At 33.5% G+C, this 13,287-nt stretch overlaps 1 protein-coding gene across 4 annotated transcripts in view; it reads right to left on the reverse strand.

Annotated features, from left to right (window-relative positions):
* The window catches only part of LOC125654289 (dedicator of cytokinesis protein 3-like), a 95,725-nt gene that overhangs the window by 58,951 nt on the left and 23,487 nt on the right, over nucleotides 1-13,287 (reverse strand). For all 4 annotated transcript variants that reach the window (XM_056144833.1, XM_056144832.1, XM_056144831.1 and 1 more), the window contains exons 5-12: nucleotides 10,421-10,523; nucleotides 8,254-8,399; nucleotides 8,013-8,139; nucleotides 6,661-6,815; nucleotides 5,432-5,513; nucleotides 5,098-5,158; nucleotides 4,891-4,965; nucleotides 4,715-4,790 (exon numbers count right to left, since the gene is read on the reverse strand). In XM_056144833.1, coding sequence (XP_056000808.1) covers nucleotides 4,715-4,790; nucleotides 4,891-4,965; nucleotides 5,098-5,158; nucleotides 5,432-5,513; nucleotides 6,661-6,815; nucleotides 8,013-8,139; nucleotides 8,254-8,399; nucleotides 10,421-10,523 — 825 coding nt within the window. The remainder of the gene's footprint in view (nucleotides 1-4,714; nucleotides 4,791-4,890; nucleotides 4,966-5,097; nucleotides 5,159-5,431; nucleotides 5,514-6,660; nucleotides 6,816-8,012; nucleotides 8,140-8,253; nucleotides 8,400-10,420; nucleotides 10,524-13,287) is intronic.

Genomic DNA, 13,287 nt, shown 5'->3' on the forward strand with positions numbered 1-13,287 from the left:
ACACTACCCACATATCTGTTTACACTATATCAATTACTGTACACTATCCACATATCTGTTTACACTATATCAATTACTGTACACTACCCACATATCTGATTACACTATATCAATTACTGTACACTACCCACATATCTGTTTACACTATATATCAATTACTGTACACTATCCATATATCTGTTTACACTATATCAATTACTGTATACTATCCATATATCTGTTTACACTATATCAATTACTGTACACTATCCACATATTTGTTTACACTATATCAATTACTGTACACTACCCACATATCTGATTACACTATATCAATTACTGTACACTACCCACATATCTGTTTACACTATATATCAATTACTGTACACTATCCATATATCTGTTTACACTATATCAATTACTGTATACTATCCATATATCTGTTTACACTATATCAATTACTGTACACTATCCACATATCTGTTTACACTATATCAATTACTGTACACTATCCACATATCTGTTTACACTATATCAATTACTGTACACTATCCACATATCTGTTTACACTATATCAATTACTGTACACTATCCACATATCTGTTTACACTATATCAATTACTGTACATTTATATCCACATATCTGTTTACACTATATCAATTACTGTACACTATCCACATATCTGTTTACACTATATCAATTACTGTACATTTGTATCCACATATCTGTTTACACTATATCAATTACTGTACACTATCCATATATCTGTTTACACTATATCAATTACTGTACACTATCCATATATCTGTTTACACTATATCAATTACTGTACACTATCCACATATCTGTTTACACTATATCAATTACTGTACACTATCCATATATCTGTTTACACTATATCAATTACTGTACACTATCTACATATCTGTTTACACTATCTGTACACTATCTACATATCTGTTTACACTATATCAATTACTGTACACTACCCACATATCTGTTTACACTATATATCAATTACTGTACACTATCCACATATCTGTTTACACTATATCAATTACTGTACACTACCCACATATCTGTTTACACTATATATCAATTACTGTACACTATCCACATATCTGTTTACACTATATCAATTACTGTACACTATCCATATATCTGTTTACACTATATCAATTACTGTACACTACCTACATATCTGTTTACACTATATCAATTACTGTACACTATCCACATATCTGTTTACACTATATATCAATTACTGTACACTATCCACATATCTGTTTACACTATACCAATTACTGTACACTATCCACATATCTGTTTACACTATATCAATTACTGTACACTATCCATATATCTGTTTACACTATATCAATTACTGTACACTATCTACATATCTGTTTACACTATCTGTACACTATCTACATATCTGTTTACACTATATATCAATTACTGTACACTATCCACATATCTGTTTACACTATATCAATTACTGTACACTATCCACATATCTGTTTACACTATATCAATTACTGTACACTATCCACATATCTGTTTACACTATATCAATTACTGTACACTATCCACATATCTGTTTACACTATACCAATTACTGTACACTATCCACATATCTGTTTACACCATACCAATTGATGTACACTTATATCCACATACCTGTTTACAACGTAGGTAATCTTTAAACAATTTTTTTTATTTGAGATCCAAGTCTTTCCTAGCCAAGAGTTTCAATCTGCTACTCTCAACTTCAACTTCACCCTGGCAGATCTAGTCAAGAGTTTTTTCATTTACTTTGCAGCATTCACTAATGGATAATTGAACTACACTCTTTTGCAAGGCATCATTATAAACATGTACTATAAATAGTTTCATAGCTGCACCATTTGTTTTCCCCAAAATATACAAAACAATTCAAATTGACAAGTTTTCCAACAACCAGGAAAAAGCCATTATCGATATGAATGATTTTTTCAGCAGAAGAACAAGAAGTGAAAAATCACTACCTATCAGAGTTTTCCTTTTGCAAGAATCAAGACCATATTTTATTTCTCTTGTGGTAGCTCCGTATGTCATAGCACGGTAGGAAACTTTAACACTCTAAAAAGTATCATAAATATTCTTCATTGGTCTTCAAGGGCAGGGCTTGGTGACAAAACCTATAGGTTTCCACCATCACTGTAATAGTTTAGATTTCTATAATTTCTCACACAATGGTCGCATGTTACACAAATTTGATTGGTGCAAAGATTTCTGTCCATATCTGTTATAACACTGCTTCTAAAATTCTGGCTTAATCTGACAAAAGTGAAGATGAGAGTAGCAAATCAGAACCCTTAGCTAGCAAAGTGGGTAATGATGAAGCACTTCTTTAAATGGATAGCATAGGCGGATCCAGGAATTTGTGAAAGGGGGGGGGGTCTAGCACTTGATCTCTTAAGTACTTTTCACAATCTCCACCCCCACCCCATTTACCTTTAGCTTGTATACATAACATCTTAAGGAGATTTTGAGACAGTTTATACATGAAAATGCTTTGATTATTTACTACTTGTTTTCAAGTTCTAGTCATTCTTATTGGCAATCTCAAAACTGATTTTAAATAATAATTTTGAAAAAGCTGATTTAAAGGTTACTCCCAATAGGCCGGAGTCTGCCTGGGCTCCAGAAGCTCTGCGGTAAATGATGCAAAATCCTGCATTCAGAGCATTTCCTAGCAGTTCTTTTTCACTTTTAAATTGTCTGCTTCTTAAACAAAAATTTTATGTTTCAGATATTTTTTAAGAATTCCTTTAAAAGTGGTACTTGTATCTGACGAAAATATTGTAAATATATATCAGTGTTTCATCTTATTTATCCTAGAATTAAAGGATACACAGGTGTTAATAAATTTGAATGATGCAATTACATGTAAGTATCCACCTTTCATATCATTTTGAGTCTCGTTAAAACTGATAACTTAATTTTTTGGTCTGAAAAAAAAGGGGGGAGTCCGGACCCCCTTCCCCTCTGGATCTGCCCTTGGATAGAAGCAATCTCAGTTAAAAGGATGTAGGTACCCATACATCTCCACAAGTCAAGGGTTATTGATTCTTTACCTCGCACTAACCCTTAACATCAGTCGCTATATAAAAATTGGGCTCATTAGACCATTATGCAAAAAACATCCAATGAAATCGCTGCATCTTGTTATGGTATACATGGATACAAATGATGTGATCTCATACTGCTGTATTGATAAACACGCGCAATTGTAATATTTACACAACTAATTACATTTATTGATAGTAGATCAAGTTTGGAAACCTTTTGCTTAAGACAATATTGTTTAAACGATTGAAATAGCCATAACTGTAGGTATCAATACACATGTTGTTTTTTTTATCTCTCGCTTCATGTTGTTGTAAATAGATCCCCATTCTCATTGGTTCCCACAAAAGAGTGAGAACCAATCAGAACGAGCCCAACTTTTTGACTGTCACTGATGTCAAGGGTTAGTGCAAGGTAACAAATCAATAACCCTTGACTTGTGAAGATGGTACCCATAGGGATTCCTTATGTTTATCATAAGTGTACTCTGACTTTACAAATTTTGGTTGCCCTACATTCTTTTCTTATTCAGCAAACAATTTCCATTTTTTCCAAACTCAAAAAAAAACATATTACATTTTCTAACCTCACAACCTTAGTGTTACACTCATATATAAAACATCACATACCTCACAACCTTTATGTTACATATTACGTACCTCACAACCTTTATGTTACATATTACGTACCTCACAACCTTTATGTTACACTCATATATAAAACATTACGTACCTCACAACCTTTATGTTACACTCGTATATAAAACATTACGTTCCTCACAACCTTTATGTTACACTCGTATATAAAACATTACATACCTCACAACCTTTATGTTACACTCGTATATAAAACATTACGTACCTCACAACCTTTATGTTACACATTACGTACCTCACAACCTTTATGTTACACTCGTATATAAAACATTACGTACCTCACAACCTTTATGTTACACTCGTATATAAAACTTTACATACCTCATAACCTTTATGTTACACTCGTATATAAAACATTACGTACCTCACAACCTTTATGTTACACTCGTATATAAAACATTACGTACCTCACAACCTTTATGTTACACTCGTATATAAAACAGTACGTACCTCACAACCTTTATGTAACACTCGTATATAAAACATTACGTACCTCACAACCTTTATGTTACACTCATATATAAAACATTACGTACCTCACAACCTTTTTGTTACACTCGTATATAAAACATTACGTACCTCACAACCTTTATGTTACATATTACGTACCTCACAACCTTTATGTTACATATTACGTACCTCACAACCTTTATGTTACACTCGTATATAAAACATTACGTACCTCACAACCTTTATGTTACACTCGTATATAAAACATTACGTACCTCACAACCTTTATGCTACATATTACGTACCTCACAACCTTTATGTTACACTCGTATATAAAACATTACATACCTCACAACCTCTATGTTACACTCATATATAAAACATTACGTACCTCACAACCTTTATGTTACACTCGTATATAAAACATTACATACCTCACAACCTTTATGTTACACACATATATAAAACATTACGTACCTAACCTTTATGTTACACTCGTATATAAAACATTACGTACCTCACAACCTTTATGTTACACTCGTATAATTCCTCCACTACCTCCATCTGATCTTGAATTTCCCGAACACTGTACACTGTCAAAGGAAAATATCATATTAAACATATCCAGTGTGTCAACATGAAATGATTCAGCATATTACGTTAACTCATAACCTGTAATGTGTAAGCATTTACCTCCCACTCCCCACGGCCTTCTGTAGGGTGAGGACGGAGGCTTCTTGTGATCCTTGTGGTCTAGTAACATTCGACCTTCAACATTCAATAACAACTTTCATTCCAAAACCATAAACTTCTTCATTTAAAAAAAATACATATGGAAACCTGACAACAATGATTACAGCTCTTTTACGGACATGTTTAACAGTATTTCTACATACTCACCACATCTGTATATACGAATAACAAGGAATAAATTTCTGTTTAAATCTTCTGAGGACAAATCCTTTAAAATAGAAAACCAGGTTCATTTTTTATGGTTCATTTCTTTAGCTTATCTAGAATGATTGTAAAGAGTGCAAAAACATTTTATCACTTAGTGTCTAATACAAAATAAATGCCTTCAATTCAGAAAGCATAAAATGTTGACTGACATGCATACAATGTATAAAGTTTCATCAAAATCTGTGACAATCCATTTCAAAATCATGACGATTTCTTACTGTGAATAAAGCATTCAAGCTGTCTGACGATTTCAAAATGACTGTTAATTTCTTACTGTGAATAAAGCATTCAAGTTGTCTGACTTGTCCAAGTCCACTGGAAACCCTGTCTTGTTTAGTTTTATTTCATACTGTTCACTGTAATAATGAAATGCTTGTGTCTGAGTCCTATAGTATCCTATTAGATTTTAACTTTTCCTTTGAGGTGTATTTAAAATATTCTGATTCTGTACCACTGAACTTTGCCAAAATTTACAGAGCATCCTCAGCTAGGTTAAAAGTAATGAAAATCATGTAGATCTGCAACTCCAATTTTTCAATATTTCCATTCATTACTACTTTCGTTCATCAGAGCCTTTTTCTGAAAATTTTTTCAACATTTTTAGTATGTATTCTCCTCGACTTCTAGTTTTCTTTTTAGATGATGATAATGTGATTTTCGCACGTTAAAATTTTCCAATGATTATTACATTAATCAACAAGAGGCCCATGGACCTGAACGATCACCAGTATATTAGAAGTGCTCCAATATTGAAGGTGCATCATTAAGACTGCAAACAGAACAGGCTTCAATTCTTATATTTGAAAGTGATGTTCATTCATTTTTAAAAAAAATGTTTTTCAATCACAAATCTTTGTGAGGTGGAGGGGGGTCTTAAGGGGGTTTTCACATTACTTTAATGTGAGGTGGAGGGGGGTCTTATGGGGTTTTCACATTACTTTAATGTGAGGTGGAGGGGGTCTTATGGGGTTTTCACATTACTTTAATGTGAGAAGATTTTAACACCACATAATTCATTTCAAAATTAAGGATTATCTCCCTCATGCATAGCTCTTATCCTTGGATGAATTTGGCTCCACTTTTTTGGCACGCTGGTTTTGGCTATATTTAGCTCTAAAACTTCATAGTTATTTCCGATTTCAAACATTTCGGTTGAGTATCACTGAAGAGACATTATTTGTCGAAATGCGCATCTGGTGCATCAAAATTGGTACCGTATAAGTTTTACATATATTAAATTGAAAAAAACCCATTTAATCTACGACCTGTATCACTAGCTCTGTATCACTAGCTGGGAAAATATTGAAAATTGATTGATAGAGTACTAATAAACATAAGCAGTAGAAAGTATTGCTCGAACTGATTTTTAGCAAATTCATACTCTTGTGAGAATTATGTGAATATTATAAAGCCCCAAGAAAACGACCAGGTCAGGATATAAACATGAAATGCCAAAATTCCTCTTTTTAAAAAAAGCACTAGAAAGTACAAATTAATAAATACCTGATGAACTTGTCATCTTTGGCACTGTATATGGATAAATATATTACAGCGTCATCTCCTATATTGCACTGACTGCTGCGGTAACACACCAAAAGGTTGTAAATATTTCCCTCATCTGTACGACATGATTCTGTGGGTAATCTCGCCCGCTTTGTCTAAAATAGAAACAAAAAATATATCTACTGATTAACAGGTATGTCCTCTAATGCTGGTACATGAAAAAGTTACAGTGGATCTTCAGATATCCAGACACTTCAGCTTTTAGACGATATTTTTCAAGAACAATTTTTTTTTTTACATTATTTTGTTGTTTATCCAGAATTTTGTGTTCCCCATCTGAAAAATCTTTTTATCCCACAAAATGCATTTTTCCTTCAAAGTTTTGTTCATTTATCCAGACAGTCATTTTCAACTCATCAGCTTTCACCAGATGGGTGTTTGTGTAAAAACACTGGCCTGGCTGTCCGTTTTTAGAAGGCGATTACCCGTAACTTGTTATATCAATGATTCGATGTGGTCATTATAGTTTTATGCAAACAAGATTTTCACTTCTTGTTTTCAATTTCACTACCGTACTACCATGGGAATATAATTTTCCATAGGTTCATCATTGTTACCAGCAACATATATGTACATTAGTAACATTGATAATATTGGTTTACATAGGCTATTTATTGACGTGACTCCAGAGTTTCATACCGATCGTTTTCTAGGAACAGCATTCTACATATAAATTGGCATTTCTTTAGGTTGAATCCATAATTTGATTACATCATAAAACCTCACTCAATTGATTTAAAACTTGAATCAAATTAACACATACACTAAAGTCACTGATCTCGCTTGGTACGATAAGTTATCATAAATAAGCGTTCAAATTAAAATGAAACCTTCCCAACACCTCAATCTTGTAAATTCAAAAGTTGTACTAGATATGAATGCTTATCAATTAACTTGGAAGAGTTCAGTCATTAGAAATTGGATGGACAATTATCAATACAACCATATAAACACTAATACATCCAATGTCGGTCGTCATGTGCTCCTTTAATAGTTGCAATCCTGTCTACTCCACTGACCATGTTTTAGTAGTGTTCATTCTATTTGATTGTTACATAGTAGTGCTTATGCATATCTACAGTACTTACTAAGATAAAACATATCAATATAACAAAGCATTCTTCTTTATTGACACTGGTATGACAGGCCATACATAATTGAATTCAGATAAATCCTAACACTTCGTAAGGTGCTGACTGGAAACCAAAGCACTCCAATAAACAAAGCTCCCCAGTAAGTGATTTCGGAGTGTATAATTAGAATCAGGAGGAGTATTTTGATGCTCTACGTACGTATACTGATTTGGTCCGTAATTTTTCCACTCCCTGAGCATGTACCCTGTGGAGCTCTACAATACTGCATTCATCAGGGTTCATCTCCTTGCCATTTTTGCGAGGAATAAGATCCATGCCTAGCTGCCTGTAATACCATAAACACTCATATTTTTTGTTCCAGAAAAAACAACATTAAATCAACCCATTTAATATCTATAGATGATTTTGTTTCCAGACACCACATTAAATATTGCCTTACCCATTTCCCCAGTCCACAAGTGTGGCGATTTCGTCGCGTAGACTAGATGCTTGTTCCACAGATAGAGTGTCATTCAGGAGTCTTCCTCGCAACACTGTCAGGTCAGTCATTGTCTTTGCCACATCCTCCAACATCTGGTTCCATCCCTATCAAAAACAGGATTTGTTTTTGTTAAACACAACAGCTATAAAACACACCTCCTTAATCCACTATAAATTTTAAGAATATATTAAATCCCAGGCCCCAAGATCATAAACTGAGAATAGACTTGGGTCTAAATTTTGATTGCTTATATCTTAAGATTTATTTAGCACAGACGTTTAAAAAATTGCAGGTTTACAGAAAAAAAATCAAATGCAAACATATACTAAAAATTTTATTTGTTTATGAAAATTATTTCAAAAGTTAGCTGGTTTGAAATTTAGATTTAAGTCTATTCTCAGTTTATGGTCTTGAGGCTGGTCAGAACAAAGTGAACATCACAAAATGATAATGAAGTATTGTACAAAATTTCAAGGTTATCTGATAAGCCATATAGGAGAAGTGTTCACAAGCTATTTTACACCACCCACTCCTCTTTTAAGATAACAAGCATTCTGTATTTCATAAGCAATACATGTCCCCTACCAGCGCCCCCATTAATTGACGACTGTACTTAATATTCGAGGAAATAAACATTTGATATTGTTTGACCTTGAACTGTGACCCAATACATTGGTACCAAGTCACCATATTTACCATTGTCAAATTAATGTTTTGTTGTTCATACAGTTGATGCATGTAGTTTGTATCAGGAATGAAATAGTAGTCTTTGCACAAAATACGTAGGGCAAATATCTAAATAATCGTGCAAATGGGACACAAAACAACACACCGCTATAAAACTCATATCTGTATATTAAATACTAAGTCTTATAAGGACTTCAAAATACTACATACTATCAACTGTTTGAAGGTTGATTTAGAATACCCGCGACTGCAGAAAAGCAGTAAATTGAGAACTACCGACGCATCAAACTTCGCTCAATGACTACACAAAAATACTCACATAATTAACAGATTTGAAGTATATTTTCATTGTTATGTTCCTTTTGTAATTAATGAGTTTGAAATGTCAAATTAATGAAGTATTTTTTTTCAAAATCAGCAATCGAGGCTCGTCGACTGCCTCTATTCTGACACCCTACTTTTAACACATTTCCATCGGAACACAATCCCAATCCCAATGAATAAAAAACATAAAATATAATAATTGCTTTAAACTTTACAAAATTCGAACTTGATTTGTAGTTTGCCAATGTGAAACTACACTACAAGTTTCAAATGAATCAAACAAGCATAAAGGAAAAAAGTCTGGAAAACTAATATGGGACAGACTGACAGTCAGACAGAGGAACAGACGGAGAAGAAAGCTATAGTATGGTACCCTTTGGTTTAACAAACCAGTAGGGGACTAATAATTGGATCCACCTATCCCAACAATATGCACATCTGCAAATGGCAATGAAATATTGTACAATGCTTTAAATCTATTTTCTATCCTCCAACCCTCTTAGGTCCACTATAACTTTTAGGAAAATAATTAGGTCTTTCCTGTCCCAACAATATGCACACCTAAAAATGGCAATGAAGCATTCTGCAAAGTTTCAAATTTATCCGATAAGCCATACAGGAGGAGAAGGGTTCCCAAGATTTCGTGACAGACAGATGGATGGACAGACACTGACAGACGGACAGACATAAGTATTTCATCTTCTGAACATGAATGTCTCTGTAATCAGTAATATAGTGATAGAAGTCAACTGATGCAGCTATTGTAACGTATATGCTTCGTCATATTCAACAATCTGAACATATTCTGGAAAATATATAGGCTTCATTTCTCTTAAAGACAATACAAACGCAAGTATATCGATTGCTGCTTTCTTATATAACTGTTATGCATGTAGAACAAATCAGTTTTATAACGGATTCGTTATATTTGAATTATGAAATCGCTATAAACGTATAGCGAATTACGCTTATAGCGAATTTTTATAGAGGGTCCCGAGAAATTCGCTCTATCAGAGTTTTACTGTATAAACTATGATATAATTTCAATACACTGTGCACAATGTTCACAAGAAACTGAGGCTGACTAGAATGCTACAATCATTCCATTATATACCTGACTTAAGTATTTTGTTTTCCAGGTTTGGAACCATTCTCGAAGACCAAACGTCAATTCTCTAACCATGTGATCCTCTTTTGGAATGACTGCCTGATATCGTCTGAGGTACAGATAACAATATTGTATAAGATTACATGGATATTACATGTACATGTATATTAGCACTATAAATAAATATATAAAACTGTGTACCGCATGCACTAAAACAAATAATGAAGCACTATATGTAACTGTAAATAAATAAATCATAAGTAACTAACACAGAGCTGCCAACATTATAAAATGGAAAATAGTAAGGTGGGGGTCAGGGGGCCGCCTAGACTCCCTGCCGCTGGAGATTTTTTTATGAATAAACATGTAACCTGAGCAATTTTAGGCACATTTCAATTCCAAATTTAATGAATTTAGACATATTAATTGTTACACATTTTACAACTGCAAAAGATCAAATACATCATTTATTGATTTTACTTTCTAAAACTTGTGTAAAAAATATTGTTACGTTAGTATATTGCATAATTTTACAGTTACTGTGTCAGTTATTCTGGCAAGTTTTTATATATATATAATTTTAGTTACTAAATCAGTTATTCTGGCAAGTTTTTTTTATGTCATTTTCGCCGCCGTGAGAAGTGTTGAAGTTTGTCAAACAGATTGTACACTTATACAAACTCTCCCATTCTGATTGTGAAACGAATAGATGATTACAGTGTACTTGCATATTGTTCTTTGAATTTCTAGCTCCATTAGGCTTTCTTCTTTGGGGAGTATTGTTGTTATTTCCATCAACACATACTTTATGTTTAGTAGCAGCTGCCATATTGTTTATTTTAAAGCATTAAAATGATCGAGACTCTATATAGATATAGACTATATGCAATCAAACGTAGTAACGACTATAGCTTGCTTATTATAAAAGTAAAAACAAATGACAGAAGCTCTAAAAATTTCGAAATGTCAAATAAGCGAAAATCGGAAGATGTACAGTGAAATCATAAGGCATATTTTCGGCCCTAAAATCATAAGCCTTATGCCAAAATCGTGAGGGTTGGCAGCTCTGCTAACATAATCATTTACACTTCAAACATTTCATCACACTTTTACTTCTTAAAGAGGCCGGCCATTTCCATCTGTCACGATTCACGGGTTCGGCGTGACACACATCAAACAACACCTAATTAAAGGGAGGTGTTGACGGGGTATAGATAATCGCTTCAATTAGCCAGTTTGGCTTGTTTTCTTTATAATTTACGCCTTGCTAAAATTGTCCAACACAGACCTTCCCTCAAAAAAATTACCGTCCGGATTAACGGTACAATTTTCAATGCATTTTAAAGTTTTGTAGTAAAAAATGACAGTCCAGATCCAGAACGTGAATTTCCGGATTAACGATGCAAAATAACGTATAAAAATAGCGTTCCCTAGAAAAATCGTCCGGAAGGTGAAGTGTCCGGATTACCGAGGCTCCACTGTATATAAAAATGTTACAGGTAGTATCTCTGCATACATTATTTACACAAGACTAATCAATATAGGCTTAAATGAAGAAAAAAAACACCTACATGTCTTTAAAACACATTCCCAATAAATGCCTTTCTCTCCAATATTCAAACTTAACAGTTTGTTGAATTTTTAAACACTTATTATTTTGTTCAACACAAAGCATATCATACAGCGGCCCTTTCATGATTCACCATATAATTATATATATATATACATTTTGTATATATATGAACTGCAACACTTCACATCAGTATACTTTTCATGAAACAATGACTTTTGAATATCAATATGACTTATCATGACCCTGCTAAAACTTTAATCCCCAAATGTGGCCCAACACTACCCCCTGGGGTCATTGATTTCAGGATGCTTGCCTATAAACACAACTATTCATGGCCTACAGAAGAAGAATTTTTAAAAAAGACTTTTTGTACATTTTATTTCTATGTAAAATTCTTATTCCCTATTGTGGCCCCATCCATTTTCTAATGGCCACACATTGAACAAACTTGAATCAGCACTTTCTGAAGATGCTTGCATATCAGTAGAACTAATCAACACCTTGCTATTCCTGAGAAGATTTTAAAAAACTTTTTCCTATACATGTATATCCACATGTAAAACTTTGATCCCCTATTGTGGCCCCACCCTACCCCCAAGGGCCATGATTTAAACAATTTTGAATTTCCACTCATTAAGGATCGAAGCTTTCACGTAAGTTTTGCCTTTCCTGGTCCAGTGGTTCTTAAATGATGCCACAAAATTTTCACTATTTCTTCATTATCTCCCCTTTGAAAAGTGTGTGACCCTTCACTTAAACAATTTTTGAAGCCCTGTGGTTCTAAAGAAAATGTATAAAGTTTACAGACAAATGGATAGATAAATGAAGGTACACCTGGCAACAGGTAATCAGAAAAGCTCACATGCACTCATGTGAGCTAACACGAGTACTGCCAACTGTACAACATATGCCCGTTAGACCTTCAGTGCAATATCTTTATCCATGCCGTGAAAAAATCTAGAAATTTAAACTATTTCACCTACTTTTTGCTTTAAAGTACATGTTGGTCATTGTGCATCAATCAAGTTGAAATGTGAACTGATTATGTATTTCTTTGAGAGGGAGGTTCTGACAAAATTTAAGGGCAACAACTGTATTCAAAACGAAAAAAAATCTGGAAAAGAAAAACAAGGTTTTCCTACTAAGTGACACTACAATTTTGACCTTTAACCTTGAAGAACAAAAGGCATCCTCCACTTGGCATTAGGAGTATGTGTACCAAGTTTGATAGTCCTAGCCCCAATAGTTCGGTTTGTATTCTGCCTACAAGATTTTCCTATTAACTGATACTACAACCTTC

Source organism: Ostrea edulis, chromosome 7 (genome assembly GCF_947568905.1).
Source record: "Ostrea edulis chromosome 7, xbOstEdul1.1, whole genome shotgun sequence".
Classification (NCBI taxonomy): Eukaryota; Metazoa; Mollusca; class Bivalvia; order Ostreida; family Ostreidae; genus Ostrea; species Ostrea edulis.